Source organism: Convolutriloba macropyga, chromosome 9, assembly GCF_964194025.1.
Source record: "Convolutriloba macropyga chromosome 9, txConMacr16.3, whole genome shotgun sequence".
NCBI lineage: Eukaryota > Metazoa > Xenacoelomorpha > Acoela > Convolutidae > Convolutriloba > Convolutriloba macropyga.
The window spans coordinates 9,132,381-9,149,872 of record NC_134476.1 but is presented as its reverse complement, the minus strand read 5'-3'; the positions used below and the strand labels follow the sequence as shown (position 1 = coordinate 9,149,872).

Below are 17,492 nucleotides of genomic sequence, written 5' to 3'. Positions count from 1 at the left end.
ATTTTTATCGTGTAAGATCTTATAAGAGGAATTTTCATCGTGTAAGATCTCATAAGAGGAATTTTTATCGTGTAAGATCTTATAAGAAGAATTTTTATCGTGAAAGATCTTATAAGAGGAATTTTTATCGTGTAAGATCTTATAAGAAGAATTTTTATCGTGTAAGATCTTATAAGAGGAATTTTTATCGTGTAAGATCTTATAAGAAGAATTTTTATCGTGTAAGATCTTATAAGAAGAATTTTTATCGTGTAAGATCTTATAAGAAGAATTTTTATCGTGTAAGATCTTATAAGAGGAATTTTCATCGTGTAAGATCTTATAAGAGGAATTTTTATCGTGTTAGATCTTATAAGAAGAATTTTTATCGTGTAAGATCTTATAAGAAGAATTTTTATCGTGTAAGATCTTATAAGAAGAATTTTTATCGTGTAAGATCTCATAAGAGGAATTTTTATCGTGTAAGACCTTATAAGAAGAAATTTTATCGTGTAAGATCTTATAAGAAGAATTTTTATCGTGTAAGATCTTATAAGAGGAATTTTCATCGTGTAAGATCTCATAAGAGGAATTTTTATCGTGTAAGATCTTATAAGAGGAATTTTTATCGTGTAAGATTTTATAAGAGGAATTTTTATCGTGTAAGATCTTATAAGAAGAATTTTTATCGTGTAAGATCTTATAAGAAGAATTTTTATCGTGTAAGATCTTTTAAGAAGAATTTTTATCGTGTAAGATCTTATAAGAGGAAATTTTATCGTGTAAGATCTTATAAGAAGAATTTTTATCGTGTAAGATCTTATGAGAAGAATTTTTATCTTGTAAGATCTTATAAGAGGATATTTCATCGTGTAAGATCTCATAAGAGGAATATCTATCGTGTAAGATCTTATAAGAAGAATTTTTATCGTGTAAGATCTTATAAGAGGAATTTTTATCGTGTAAGATCTTATAAGAAGAATTTTTATCGTGTAAGATCTTTTAAGAAGAATTTTTATCGTGTAAGATCTTATAAGAGGAATTTTTATCGTGTAAGATCTTATAAGAAGAATTTTTATCGTGTAAGATCTTATAAGAAGAATTTTTATCGTGTAAGATCTTAGAAGAAGAATTTTTATCGTGTAAGATCTTATAAGAGGAATTTTCATCGTGTAAGATCTCATAAGAGGAATTTTTATCGTGTAAGATCTTATAAGAGGAATTTTTATCGTATAAGATCTGATAAACGTCTTCTCAGATCTGATAAGAAGTTGCATCCCCTTACAGGCTATTAGCAAGATGGTTTTGTCAGAAATTTGTCAGATCTTACACGATAAAAATTCCACAATCACTGGGGATCTATAATCAGATCTTCCCAGGCGAGAAATGAACTCGGATTATAGACCCGAATTAGTACAATGCTTGGACTGAAATAACCCGAACGCTTTAGAGACCCTGTAATTTTATTCTGCCTGAAGCTCCCCGGGTAAGGTCGATTGAGCGTGATTGGAGGTCAATTCGCCCTGGGAACTCAACATGAGGGACCATTACTTCCATAAGTTAGATTTAGACTCCGTCCATGACCGAAATTGTTCAGGAAAAGTTCGTGCTGGGCTGCGATTGTTGGAGAAAGAACAGCCCTCGACAGAAACTGTTCGCAAAAAAACATCCCCGACCCAATTTACTCTTGAAAAGCCCGTGTTTGATCAAAATTGTCCCTGAAAAAAAAACTATCCTCCAAAATTGACCAAAAAAATGAGCATGCTCCGCAATTGTTTATGAAAAGACCATCCTCGACCGAATTTGTCCATGAGAAACGATATTTGACAGAAATGTTTTTTGAGTATTTTGTAGTGACCTCAATGAAAATCTCGACTTTACCTGGACTCCTAAGTCGCCAACCTAGATATTGTATTGACCAATAAAAAAAATCTTCTAGACAATGTATTGACGATTGAGAAACACCTCGACCAACTATTGATTTAAAAACAAAAAGTTTTCAGCGTCAACGTAAGTTTAATCATGTTTCAATTCACGGTCACTTCAATAGTTTTTTTACAGAAAATAAAACAACTTTTTCGCTCTAGCGTTCTAATATTGCGTTCTAATATTGCGTTCTAATATTGCGTTCTAATATTGCGTTCTAATATTGCGTTCTAACACTGGTTTTACAAATAGTTTTTGACAATTTATCACCTCTGCAATTTTTTTTATGTTTTAGTAATTCATCATGTTTTTCATTTTCTATGAAAATTCTAAATATTATCATTGTTGCTCTTAATAGTTCAGATATTAAGTTCCAATAATAGGCCAAAAAAGCACTTGAACCTGAAATTGTGAATTTTTTATCAGATTTTACGTCACTGAAACCCAAAATGGAACTTTACATGAAGCTAAAGTTAATTTATACATTAAACGACGACATCTGTTCTACACGATGTTCATTATATTCCCGGCTACAGCTCTCTATTTTCTATCTGGACTCACATTCCTCCTCCCGGCTGACTCGGGGGAAAAGGTGTCCTTTGCTGTTACCCTCCTCCTGGCCCAATTCTTATCTTTCGTCACCCTCAGTGAGATATTTCCAGCGAGTTCTCTCAATTTTCCAAAGTTGGCCTATTTTGTAGCTGTCGTCACCAGTCACATGAGCTTCAATTGTCTTCTGTCCATAATAGGTAATTCTGTTGATCCGTTCGTTTACTATTGTGAAATTCTTACCCAAGAAAAGAGGTCGGATCAAATTAAATGATTCATACACCCGGGGGAGGCGGGGCGGGGGATAATTACCCTACCAAAAATATAAGGTCGATACACAAGCAATTTCAAGCCAAAGTTTTTCATAGTAGACGTTAAAAAACATTATAAAAACATTGTTAAGTTTGTCTAAATAAAATGCAAAACAGATGCAACGTACATTTAAGAAAATATATCTATAAAAAATTTTTAAAAAATTAGGTTAGTTATTTGAAGAACGTGACCTTGCAATGTAAAAACGCGCTAATTATTAGACTCATGAGTGATCTTTCATGTAGTCGTATAAAATGCTGGGAACGCCAGACAAACGCTGAATCAAACTGAGCAGGCACACGATTAAACATGAAAGTTATGAAAACAAGGAGGCTCGGAAATGTGCGTTCGCACATAATGTTCTGACCCCGCTCAATTATGTTTTTGACTTAAATGTCTACCAAATGAGGAAGATAATGATAACTTTCAAAAAATCATATAATGTTTGAAAACAATTGGAGTAGCCGTTTAAAAAATCGCTTTAAGCTCAAACCCCTATATCAATTAAATAATAATCATTTGGTGGCCGATGGTACCTGTCATTAAGAAGAGTAAGAAACAAGACAAATAACGACCTGTTTAAATTGAGAATGAAAAACAAGCAGACAGAAAACCAAACGGGTAAAAATAGAAAATACGTTTACAGTTTTAGAAAACAATTAAATTCAAAGTCATGAAATCAAATAGTTGTCAACTGAAATAATTCTTTGGCTAAATATATACCTATACAAAACCACTGACAGCTGTGTTTACTCAGAATGTCATACTATCTCATCCACATCCCCTCTGCCGACCCGGCTCATCCACATTTTTGGCTTAATTGTCTATCAAAAGAGGAAAAGAGAGAAAATTTTCAAAAATAGAAGTATTGTTCAAAAAAATTGGTGTATGTAAGAAAAGCTTCCAACTCAAAACAATTTGTAAAAACAAAAACTGCATTAGAGAACAAATGACAACTTCTATTGTTAAGATGACGAGACAAGAAAAAAACAAAAGCAAACAACAACAAGAATCATTATAAACGACCAAAACTCAATGGCTCTTTTTGTAAAAAAAAACTCAATAATAATCCAAAAAGAAATCAAACAAAACCTAAACAGAGAAAAGTTGTTTCAACAGAAAAATCTTTTTGAGGCTCGGTATCAAGGAGAAAAAGCAACAAAAAAAGCTAAATTAAAATATACGTTTAATTTTTTTTTTAAAACAAATGTTCTCAATTAATGAAAAAGCATTAGATATCAACCGAATTCGTTGAATAGCTTCACGTTAAATCATACTCAAATATGAAACCATTGGGATCTGTCTTTATCCAAAATTTGATTTACGACTTCGAAAAAAAACGACAAAAACAGACGAATAACAAAGATTCATTTCAATTTTGCGATAAAAAATGTGCCGAACCACTAAAATCGTAATCTATTGCGTAATAAAAGACGTTATCACTTGCACAATTTTGCATACCATTTCTGTGAACATAGCTTCTGAATAATGGACTAGCTAAAAACTGAACAGCAAAAAGGACAAAAAGAAAGGACAATGCTTAAAAAAAATCTTTTTTCGAAAACAATTAATTTCCAAGAAAAAAATAGCTCTCGACTTAAATCATTAATAACGATCAATAGTTGCTCAAAAATGTTTTTGAGATCTCTCATTATTCAGAAAAAGTCATCGGTCTACAAAAAGAACGACAAATATAAACAAAATCGAACATTATTAAAAAAAAATCGCGAAAACCAAGTTTCTAAGCCTTTAAGTCAATTAGCAAGGCGCTAGAGCACTTGATGTGTTCTATTTTTGGCTATTGTTCAATATTAATTGCGTGATATACAACATGTTATTAAGGAGGATAGTTATCAGGCAAACAAAAAAAGCAGCAAATTTCAAAGTATAAAAAAAAACGTTTTTTGATTGATCCAATAATTGATTTCAAAGCCTCGGAAAAATTTAGGTATTTTCTGAAATAGTACAAAAAGTTCTTTATGTTTGCATAGGAAGCTGGCGAGACCTACACTTACCAGAAATTTTCTTTCGAATGCAAAAAAAAACACGAAAACAAAGGCAAAACAATAAATTCCATTTACTTCTTCTCTTAGACGGTGTCGACGCTGTTAAAACCATAAACCATCCACTGAAATGATATCTTCAGTTATCCTTTCATTTTTTTCTCTATAAGTGCTCTTTGACCTCATATTCATCTGAGAGGAAAAAATGTACCTCAAATATGGAAATAGTTTTAATGAAATTTTGAAAAATGTGAAGAAGTTTTATGAAAACTCGTAGTATTATTTTCGAAAACTGAAAACGCCATTAGTTAAAACTCAAGAACAGTAATAGACATTCCTTTTTAACTTTTTCAGTAGGTCAAGGCAACTTTTCATTGCCAATTTTAGGCTACAAGTTGACAAAAAAGAAGAAAAAAGTTGCGTTTCATATTTTAAAAACAACTGATTTTAAAAATCAAAAACACCTTAGGTTTTTGACTAATTAATCCAAACAGTTTTCTTGAAACTCATTAGCAAGTTAATTTTAACAGTCAGTAATGTGACTCGACTTGAATTGTTCTGATGTGTATTTAAAAAAATAACAGATAACAAAAAAAAATCTTCAAAAAAGACGGCGATTGATTAAAGAAACAATTTTGGACTGTAAAAAAATTTCTTACTTATCAAACAAAACTAGCCCTGCTAAGACGTTGAAATAAAACCAGTTCTTCCAATTTTTCTGGATTTGCATAATCTGACAAAACCATTTATCAAAAAACAAAGGACGCGTTCTGGATAATTCTCAATTTAAACTATCCATATAAACAAAATGAACCAAAAAAGCTTAACTCGTGCTATTTTTGATTTTAAAAATGCCTGCTGATTTTTTATATAAATTAAGCAAATATTTCAGTCTAAAGATTGATTGAAACATTTCAACAACACGCTTCCATCATCAGAGTTAGAACCAACAACACTATTGTTAACATTTTTAACGTATTATTTAGCAAAATTGGCAAGAAAAGTTTAAAATTTTGTAACATTACGGGAAATAAAAACAAATACAGCAAAAATCAGTCAGATGTTTACTGAATCTTAAACAACGATAACACTGTCGGAAGAAACAATCTCAAAAAATCTTTGAAATTCCATATTCTACGCTAGACGAGCTTTCTAATGATACTACTCACAACTCTCTTCGATTAATATCGATCGAATATCGATCTGATAAAAATTAGGTTGAGGTTTATGCGACAGCACACCTATTTGAGCTCAGTGCCTATGAAATAATTTTTAAAATACGTAAAAGTGGCAACGAAAAAAGTAAAATGCATTGGTGGAATTTTTCGTTGGAAATTTTCGCTGATGTGGCATATTTTTTTGATGTTTTTGGCTCTGGAAAAGATTATTATAACTTCAAATTAAGTTTCTTTCGGTTTTTATCTTTTTAAAAAATCATTGCCGCAATTTTTTGCTAGAGGGAAATTGTTTACAGCAATTGTATACAGAAATTATTAAAAAAAATTTTCACAGCGTTCTTCGTGAAAGGTGCAAAATTAGTTTCATTTTTCTGTCGCAAAAAATTAAAAAAGATGATTAACATTCTCTAATCTACACTATTCTTCTTTTAGTTTTAATTAGTTTACGCGGCATCTGCAACAAAAATTGGAAAGGATTTTGGGTTAGATTAAGTTATCCAAATAAAGTTACATGGTCAAGAATACAAATAAATTTGATCCAAACTGTTTTTTATGGTTCATAAGGGAACCAGTATGTTTTCCCTCCTAATATTGTTTAATCTGTAAGCAAAGTTTCAAGCGAGCATAAATTGAAAGCTCCCTAAGAAAACAAAGAAAAATAACTATTTGAATTAACTTGAAATATGCCAAGAACAAACATAAAGATTTTTCCATAGAAACGAAAGAGAAGAGTCTTTCTGAGATATTTTCAAAAAAATATTGAAGTTTTGCAGTATTAATCACCTCAAGTTGAGTACTGACTGTAACCGAAAGTTTTGAAGAACATAAGGTAACTTTATACTTTCCTACTTATTCTACAAAATCAAACATACAACTATATCAGACTATTTTTTTTTTCAAAAATTCAGCCTATTGTCTTTTATCTTTTAACCCAGAATTTGTCATACTATGCTTAGTTTTTTACTTAAGCGCGCAAAAAATCTGAAAACTATGTGAAAAGCGAAAGGTGAAATAATAAAAAAAAGCGGCGTTAGATAGTAAACAAAATACATATTTTTTGTTCCGCGACAAAATGAAAAAAATCACCACATAAAAACTTCCAAAAGTTACAAGAGTAGCAAGGAAAACATGGAACGCAGGGGAAAAATACAAATAAGTTTGAAAAGAAATTCACTCCAGCAACATGAAGAGCTGCGTTAATTTCGGCAATTTGCATTATCATTTTGAACTTAAGCTATCGGAATATCAGATAACAATTTTTTTGTCAATTTATTTAAAATTTTTAATTATCAAACTTTTTGCTTGAAGTGAAATGTTGATGGTCAAAATTAGTTTTGTTTGTTTTTCCCCGCAAGCTTTATGAAAACAAGGACACATTTTTTTATTTGGTCATTTACTCTAGCGAATTGTTCGCAAAACGCCATCAACGAACACTGTAAAAAAAATTACACTAGACAAAATTTCAAAAATTAAAGAGTATTTCCAAATTTTTTCCGCCTTTTTTGTTCTCTTCTTATAGTTTTAATAACCATACGCATCTGTAGCGGAAAAATTAGAAAGAATATTGTGGTACATTAAGTTATCCTAATGAAGTTACATGGTCAAGAACACCAATAAACTCGATCCAAACTTTTTTATGCTTTACATGGCAACGCAGTGTATTTTGAGTCCCAGTTTTATTTGATCTGAACACAAAATTTTACGTGATCATAAATCGAAAATCCTGTAAGAAATCGAAAAATTTTAATTTTGCGGCGATAAAAAACACATTTAGTTTTCAATACAGGAAAAAATTGAAAGAATTCATTGCTCAGAGGAAGATTAGCACAATAGACTTAAGAAAATCAAGAAAAAAAGCAACAACTATTTATTGCACCGTTACGCTGCGTCTGCAACGGAAAAATTAAAAAGAATATCAGTGTACATTAAGTTATCCTAATGAAGTTACATGATCAAGAATACAAATAAATTCAAGCCAAACGGTTTTTATGCTTTATATGGTGACCCAGTGTTTTAATTCACAGTATAGTTTGATCTGAACACAATATTTTTCGTGAGCATAAATCAAAAACCCTGTAAGAAATCGAAAGATATTAATTTTGCGGCGATAAAAACACATTTAGTTTTCAAAACAGGGCAAAATTAAATGAATTCATTGCTCAGAAAAAGATTAGCAATATAGACTTAAGAAAAAAAAGAAACAAAAAACAATAATATTTTATTGCGCCGTTATGAAACCTTGAGTTGATCTGTAAAACTTAATAATTAAAAATCAAAAATTATTATTGACATTACAAACTGATTCTGGGGTCATGACTAAAGCAAAATTTTCCCATTGACTTTATACTTACTGAACTTATTCTTCAAAAGTTTCCGTGAATATGATGAAGTCCTTGGAAAAATATTGTTTTAGTCGTGATCCAAGAATTGATCTCAGATAAAAATCCTTTTTTTAAAAATGTCTACACCAGGTCACCTTGAATAAAAGCCCAGCTTTGCGGGTTTTTTAATCTGACACGGTATATAGGAGAATGTGGCACTCTACAACTTGGCACTTCAGAGATCCTGGAATTTAAATTTTGGACATTTTGTTTGGATTATTCAAAAAAATATAATTCGAAAACTTTTAATGCGAGCATTACATAATTATTATATGTTTTTTACTTTTCAGCTTACGCTTCCGCAATTGAATGTCAATTACTTGTTTAATAGGCGTGATCTTTTTGTAAACAATACGCTGAAAAACGCTGAAACTTTGCAAGTGTACTGAATTGCGCTCTTTTATGCTTAGTATTAGCGCTCTTCAATATTATGTACTTTTTATTTTTGGAGCATTTCTAAAAATTCTTACATAATTTTTAGAAGGTTCTTTGACCCGTCATATATAATAATTAACAGTTACTATAGTTACTAATAGTTACTATTAGTGAATAGTGCAATAGTTTTGCTATTGCTTTAGGACTTGGATTTAGACTTGGTATGTCTTGGCCAATCATGTATTGGTAAAATGTGACATGAGATATTTTTGATCAGTAATGATGTCATAGACTTTTGGGCAAATACCCGAATTGGCCTCATAATTCAAAAAAATAAAAAATAACAACTTCATATTACGGCGTCTATGAAAAGTTGTAGTCATAGAACTTCCATTTATGGAAAATTTTTAGTCATAGAAACTTCATTAGTGTCAAAGTTGTAGTTTTGCCAATCGTTTACAACTTTTTTGATCTATGAAGTTAATGGTCTATTATACGAAAGTTCTGTGATTAAAACTTTTTGTCAACCCGGGTACTTTTGCCTAGAACTGAAAATGACCTGGCGTCAGGTGAATAGGTTCCCATTTTGAACTTTAAATCTTACTTCTTTTCAGCTGTGAACGTTCGTGTCGAGTGGTCGCAATCAAAAATGAACAAATATCTCAAACGATTTCTCTCATCGAACATCATGTTTCTATTCTTTCTGGCGCCAATTGAGTCAAGATCAAATTCTTCTCTCAAAAGATCGGATCTCAATCCAGCCGAAATTGAAGCCAAAGGTTTGAACGAAAACTCGATTCTTGATGAAAATGTGAGTCGTTCAGACATCAATGTGGAAAATCCTGAAGATGATGAACAGCATTGGAAAAAATTTGTGACGTTTATGGATCGAAATTTTCTGCTCTTGCACTTCTTAATCGTTGCAGTTGTAGCTTCTCGTTTTAATTACGAGTTCAATAATGTTGATTAGGGGGATGGGGGTTTTCAACAGGACGTTACTCAAATTTTGTATCAAACCCTCAATGTGCGCTGATAATTTGGTCCTAGTTGACGGCGGGCGGGCGGACTTCTCGGCGATAACCGGACTGGTTTTTTTTACTTCTAATCAATATGAATGCATGCGATATGAATGTGATTACATTTTCGGTGAATATTAACAGAATAGCGATTTTTAGGGAGTATTTCCCGTACCTAGGGTTCAGTGTCAATCAGTACTGATTCAGAGCAATTTCAGAAAATTTTCATGATTTCGTACTGATTCATAAGGATTTCAGTAACAACTGTGAAGTAACGTCCGAATATTTCTCTGAGTCATAGCAAAATTCAGAGAAAACACTCTGTGTTCTTCTAAATCAGACGATAATTCAGAATGAATCATTGAGGTAGCTCTGTATCAGACAATATCAGTGTAAAATGTGACCTGAAATAGACTCTGACTAAGTACTGAATTCGACCAAGAGTTAGGTACGGGTTTATAATTAAAGTCCATGTAATATTGTCGTGTGAGTTGAAAATCAACTGTAGTCCATTTGAAGTGTCGTCCTGTTGATCAGCCCCCCTTGGTTAGTTCTTCTGTAGGACCTCTGTCTGGTCTTCTAGTTCTCACATTTCTACAAATATGCTCATGTTCGTAATTCTATGATGACACAAGTAACGATATGTTAGACTTCCGTTAACAATACAAAATATATATAAAATTCATTATGTACAATATAAAACTTAAAATTTAAAATAAATTAATTAAATTGGAAAAATTTGTTAGCGCTGATTTTGACTCTGGCAATTTAAAAAAATGTCAAAATTGAGGTGTTCTTTAAATCTAGCTACATGTTTAGAACAACACTATATTTCTGATGATCTCTAATCTTTTGCTCCAAGTAATTCAATGATATTAAAAACTTCCAAATTTTTAGAAGCTCAAGAAATTTACACTGCATAGTTCTACTTTTTGTATAGTCCACGATGTGCTAGCGCCATTTGCGTTGAGGTAGCGTTTCGTTGTTACCCTACATATCTGAATTTCTAATTATCTGAATATCTAATTGTCATGATTTGCCCTTCCATTCAGCGCTTTTTTTGTGGACTACCTTTCTGAATCTGTTACGATATCGAAGTTAAAAAATTCTGTTGAAAATTTTTGAGGAAACAATATAATCAGCACATATAATCAACAGCCATTTTAAACTGTGTGTAAGCAGTGGGCCTTCTAAGACAAGATCCCGTGAAAAGAATGTAAGCAAAAGAAATTTCTGTAATCTATAGGCTTCTTGAACAAATTTAAATATTTCCTTTTCAAAACTATCCTACTTGAGGTTACATATTTCAACTCAACGTGATTTTTTTTACTTAAGCACATTTTTTTCACGTTTAAGCGTGATAAACTGTGACGTTTCCAAAGACGTTTCAAGTTAACTTTTTTGCCCATTATCGAATAATTATAATCTACTGTTCATATTGATGCTGATTTTCATCGTAAATAAAAAGCAAAATGAATCTCTTTAAAGCATGATGCTCTCCACATTTGTGGTTTATCCTATTCCAACAAATTTTTTGATCGGATCAACAGAAACGACTCTATAAAAGCAATTGAGAAAAAAAAGCGTTTCGAAAAAAATTATGCACACGAATTCGTCCCTAGTTAACAGTCTTTTTTTCACACTAAAGTTGCCTTAACTATGAATTTAGTAAGTGAACAAATAAAGCTCGGTACTGGCTTGCTTCCGGCACATACGGATTTCTGAGTTTTCGAAGCAAACAACCACACAACTTGAAAATGTTCCACTTAGATGCTTTTAACATTACAATGAATATAGTACAACTTAAGTCTGCAGTAGAAAAATGGTATTGAGGCGAATTGTATATATAGAATAATAGATAGATATTTGAGTGACATGAATTCCGACCATTCGCTGAAGCTGTTTAGAAAAATCAATTCATTGTTTCAGAAAAAATGAGAAACAGGAAATCAGGAGGAGTACTTCTCTTGGATCCAAAAAAAGTTGCAAGGAGAGGAAGGAAAAGATCTAGGCCAGCCATCTCAAATATTTGAGAAGCTGAGTGCAGCAAAAAAAATTAATTTGAAGCGAGACTTATTAGTAAACATGTCTACTGACCCTAGAGACACAAGGTAATAAAATTTTTATTAATTGGTTTGAACTTTGATTGAAACATTTTTTGAAGACAAGTAAATTATCGATGATTAGAATTCGAATTATTTCTGGTAAGATAAAAAAAAATCAGGAAACACATTTAAAACGGGATAATAATAGTCCAATGAAAATTATTTACCCACCCAAAATTCGTCCTACGATAAAAAAAAGATCATAGATCATCTTATAAGCGATAAATAATTGAAGACAATATTATGTACCACTTTTGACTCGTTGATTAAAAGTAGTCATGTGGAACAATTGATTGATTTAAGAAATGTATTTGCCAAAATAGAGCTAAAATCAGAAGTTCGAAAAATGAAACATTGGATCAGGCAAGTGTGGCTTTTAATCATAACAGGAGGTACAAAAAAACCTTTTGAGTATAGGAAACTTTCTCATACGCTACACAGACCATACGAAAAATCTTTGTGCCTAACAGTATTCCCTGCGTTGCTACCTCTCAAGTTTGCCTCCAAAACATCACAAGAAAAAAGACCAACGCGCTAAAAATTAAGCTGACGCTGTAGTCTGTAAGTTCGACAAAAATATCATCTTGGATTTAAAATTTTAAGAAATTTGTTTTTTTTTCAAAATTGGGTTTTTTTTCGAAACGTTCAAATCAATTCCTTCAAAATATAATTCAGAAGCAAAAAATTTCAGTGAAACTGAAATTTCATATTTATAAAGTCCAAAAAGAAGGATTCACTAAGTAATAAAAAAAAAGATCTGTTGAATAATAAGTATGAGAAAATATATGACGTAATTCCTTGTCCCGTCCCATTAAAACGACCTTTCAATCAAAATTATTCAATAAACAAAACACTGTTTTTCTCTCCGTTTCATAAGAGCGCCCCCGTTTCAAAGTATTCTCGAAAGCTGAAGCCATGAAAACTTTAAGACGCATGAAATCTCGGGCCCGCGGCTTCATGGACTCTGCTCCAGTTTTTATAATACCACTCCCAGAATATTTCAACTCATAACCAAAGCAGGCAAAATTTTCCTTGGGTTTGAATTTAGTTAAAGTGCAAAATACGAATTAACTTTAGACCAAATTTTTTCACATCTGTTCATTTAAATGATTTCAAGAAAGAGCGAAGACCATTTGGGTGTAAAAACAAATAAAACAACATTTCCGTAAATATTTTACTACAGCAGATTTAGTTTAATTCAACGATCACGCTGGCAAAGAATGATTAAAAACGAATTTACGACATGAGCACTTTCTGATCCTTTTAAAAAAGCTGACCAATTAAATAATCCTACGCTACTGGAAAATTGAAATTTATTCAATAAATCCTCAGTAAAACTTTTGTCAAATTTCTCAACGGTTGCGAAGAATAAGTGTGATTGACGAGACTTCGACGTTCATTGAACTACAACAAGTGATTTCTGAGGCTAAAGTTCAGTAACCCATTTTTTGTTCATTCTTCATGTTAACGATTGAGAACAAAAAATGAGTGAAAGCATTAGTACTCCGAGATTAGTGCTGGTCACTTGAGTTTTCAGTTGATGTTATGCGTGACTACTTTACGAAACCGTTGTAAAAATAAACACAGATTTGAATCTTCCGATCAAAAGTATCAGCCACAATAATAACAATTTAGAGCACAAAAATTGCTAGAAAACTGAAGTGAAACACCTGGGAATAATGATAGATAATCAGCTAAGGTATCAAACGGAAGTTAAATTTAAGTTATTTAAAATTGTCCAACAGAATAAATGATTTTACAGCTTGAGAGACTACCAACCATGAAGTTATTTCCGGTGATGATTTTTCTCTATTTATTTGTTCAGCAATTTGTGCAGGGCAATAAAAGCGTGCAATCGCCGTCCGAAATACCTGTCATGCAGAGATGTTAGGTTCAAGGTGAAAGTACTACCTGTCCGCTTCTTTTTTTGTGGAAAGATTAACTACTTATTTTTCCCCAACTAATTATTAAAAACCAGCTATCAACAGGTTGAGCAGAGTCTCACTACCTCATTTTGACTGTTGCAAACATTCAAGAAAAATTTTTCATCAGACAATTAGTAGGAGCAGATATAATAACAAAAGCTTGATCCAGGAAGAAGTTGAAATTTTTATCATACTTATGTTACAATTCGAATTTTGGAAGAAATCTAGAGGATTTATCTTCAAATAGTTTGTTGCCAACTATAAAATAGTTAATTTGGTAAACTTTCAGCATGTGTCGTCAACTTTTTATAGTTTTCCATGAACGCAATCAAAAAATTTGATCTGTTACTCACTGTAATAATTATAAATTACATTTTTAATGTCTCTTCTCTTTATCGTCCACGATTGTAAATGTGCAATGCTTCCTTTTAAAATAATAAATATTTTTTTATTGATTCACGTTCCGATGAATTAGTGAAAACCTCAGCCTAGAACTATACAAAAGAATGTGCGCAATCAGGTAGTTAGGTGCTTCAAGAAATTTTGTTCGAAAAGAAGCCCATTTCCTAAAAATTACAGAAACCAAGGTTGTGGTTCAAAAAATTTTAATCCCAAAGATATAAATCAAGATTTTGCGAAGATTTAACGTACTATAACGATAGCAGGATAACAACAAATTTTAGTGACAATTGTCCGTCGAAGTTATAGTTCTTTGGTTGAACACCAACTTTATTCACCTACTACGCCAAAAGAAACGCTTGCGGTTTATTTTGTCAACCTAAGCACACTGGAAATGCAAGACCAAAAAAATGTTGAAAATTGTAATTTTTTGTGTTATTGTTGAGAACTAAGCACACCATAGTTCAGCTAAAATTTCTTTGTGAACATATCTTTAGCCGGGTCAAGGTATCACCGCCAGTCAACGCAAAGTTGTGCAAGATAAGCAGTGAATGCGGGAATATTTGTACGATAAGCGGTGATTGCGGTGAAATTACATAAACCAGGCACTGAATGTGGTGACCTTATCGCCTGGTAGCGGTGAAATTACAAAATTTCACTGCTAAATTTAGCGGTGAATTTACATAAATTTACCGCTCTGAAAGAAGTGTCCAACTTATGCGAGATAACGGTGATTGCGATGGAATTACCTATATTCAACGCTTAACTTAGTGGTGAACTTACATAAATTCACCGATTAGAAAAAATGTTAAAATTGTATGCAATCAGCAGTGAGTGCGGTGAAATTAATGGCAAGTAAGGAAAGAATTGTTAGATTTAACCCCCCTAAAAAACTACCCCTTATTCTTATATTTTTTGACACTTTCTTCTAAGTGGTGAATTTATGTAATTTCACAACTACAGTAAGCGGTGAACTTAAAAAATCACCACATTTCACCTAATGTAATTACACATAATGTAACTTTACCGCTAAGAATCACAAATCGAACAAAAATTCTCTGCGCATGTTTTACAGAAACTTGAGTGAATTTGATTTATATTCAAAACAATCATACTAAAAAATAGTGACAGATTGCGCAGTGGAAGAAGAAGTGGATGACATGCAGGAGGTGAGAGGTTCTAACCTTTGTTAGGACGGTGAAATGCTGTGAATTTACCGCACAGAATAGCGGTGCTGTAAACTTACTATAGCGGTGAAATTACATAATTTCACCGCATTTCACTGAAAATTTATGTACAAAATTTCCTGTGATAAAAAAACAACTTATCTCACATATTTTACATCAACCGGGTGAAGCCAATCTACTACATCGGTGAAATTACATAATTTCACCGCACTTCATCGCAAATTAATGTACAAAATTAACGGGTAAAAAACAACTTGTCACCGCGCATCTTACACATTTTTCCTCGACCCAGGTAAGCCAACCTTACAATAAATCAGACCAACATCTCAAAAAAACTTTTGCGAACTCGTTTCGCAAAATGACAACAAAAACAGACGCTTGCTCTTCAATAATCATATTACAAAGAAAACCAACAGTCTGTTGTTCTGTTTCACGAGTTTTGCCAAGAAAACAATGAAAACTTTAAAACAATACATTCTGGCCACAAGAAGATTATTTGGCATACAAACAAAAAAAGAGATTCCCACATTTTTTTAGGGCAAAATCTGCTGTCAGCTAAATCCAAAAAAAAATTGGCAATTATTTTTTTTAATCAACCAACAGAGACCACAGAAGAAATAAACTTCAGCACATAATAATTTTGCGTTGAATGTAGCGTAGATTGTACAAAACTTCAACTCTTATAGCTCTGTTTGTGACTCGAGTCACTACCCATCTCGGTACTTCTACCGCTGAGCCACTGGGCCACATTGCTCGTAAAAACCAGATTCTCAATGAGTTAAGCGAAATCAACTCTAAAGTCAACGCAAAGATATGGAAGATCTACGCTAAGTTCAACGGAAAATTATGTAGAAAAGATCAACGCTAAAATAAACGCTAAAAATGCACGATCGACGTTAGAAACGCAATCTTTTGTAATATCTACGCTTAGAAAGGCAAGTTTATGTAAAATGAACGCTTAAAAACGCAAATTTAAGTGAGATCAACGCTAATACCAAAGCACAATTTTGCAAGATCTTTGTTAAATTCATGGCAAAAATATGTAACATCTACCCTAAGTTCAACTCAAAATTAAGTAAGACCTACGGCAAACTCAGCGTGAAGTCATGTAAAATCAATGCTCAATTCAACGCAAAATTATGTAAGATCACGCTTATCGATGCAAAATTATGTAAGATCCACACTCAAGCATAAATCGTACACAAAGTCTACGCATTCAACTCAAATTTCACATAATTTTGCGTTTTTAACGTTGACACCTCAGCACGGGTAGGTAACAAAATAGGATGGTTAGTTCTCTCTAATTCCTGGAACGAATTGGCTTCCATCGTATATGAGCTATTGTAGTTTTGTCCAATTGTCCAATAAAGCAACTATATAATTTTTGCATGAAAAACTGATGGAACTCAAAGAAATTTTTTCAGACTTATTTCCCTCAAGGTAACATAGTTTACATTGACAGAAATACGAAAACAACTTAATTGGGAACAAATGTACTATTTAATGTAATTGAAAACAGTTCAGTCAAGAAACCTCAATTTTTGTATTGATATTGTTCCAGTATCAAAAAAGGGGATATATATGCGAGATTGACTTTTTCTTCAGTCAAATATTCACTTTTAATAACGCAGTGAAAAATGAAGAACACCATCTTGTATCTGTAAGAACCTAATTTAAAGTATATAGAAAAATTTGTTTTTCCAGCGTTTTTAAAAACGGTGGAACACTTTAAATTTTTGAAGGAAAAAGGATTGATCGGCGGAGGAGGTCATTGCTATAAACATCTTTTGAAATAAATAGAGAAAATTGAAGTCAGATTAGTTAGTTAGGATGGTGTTTGGATTTTTACGAATAATTAATTAAAGTTTCAAGCCAAAAATTTTAAGATTTAACCTATTTGACCACAAATTAAAAAAACTACTTGTTTGGTTTTTTTATTAAATGAAAACAAATTTTTGTAGATGTAATTACTTATCCGCCATTTTCGTTTTCTGATGATTAAAAAAATAGCGCAGGAATCAGTCTCTTTCTGTCTTAATAAAGTTTTTTTAAAATAGAAAACAGTCGAGGCAATCAGAGTTCTCAAAATATTGAAAACCAAATTTGAAAATGTTAAACAAAATGCAGATATGTATTCTTTTCAAAATTCTGCATTTT

General features: G+C 32.0%; 2 protein-coding genes across 2 annotated transcripts in view; both read left to right on the top strand.

The window, feature by feature from the left end:
* Positions 1-9,684, top strand: part of LOC142346017 (acetylcholine receptor subunit alpha-type unc-63-like) — a 28,543-nt gene extending 18,859 nt beyond the window's left edge. The window contains exons 2-3 of the mRNA XM_075398497.1: positions 2,332-2,654; positions 9,318-9,684. Of these exons, the coding sequence (XP_075254612.1) occupies positions 2,417-2,654; positions 9,318-9,673 (594 nt within the window). The 5' untranslated portion in view covers positions 2,332-2,416 and the 3' untranslated portion in view covers positions 9,674-9,684. The remainder of the gene's footprint in view (positions 1-2,331; positions 2,655-9,317) is intronic.
* Positions 9,685-11,804: 2,120 nt separating this feature from the next.
* The window catches only part of LOC142346113 (neuronal acetylcholine receptor subunit beta-4-like), an 83,794-nt gene continuing 78,106 nt past the window's right edge, over positions 11,805-17,492 (top strand). Inside the window, exons 1-2 of the mRNA XM_075398617.1 lie at positions 11,805-11,830; positions 13,650-13,722. Of these exons, the coding sequence (XP_075254732.1) occupies positions 11,805-11,830; positions 13,650-13,722 (99 nt within the window). The remainder of the gene's footprint in view (positions 11,831-13,649; positions 13,723-17,492) is intronic.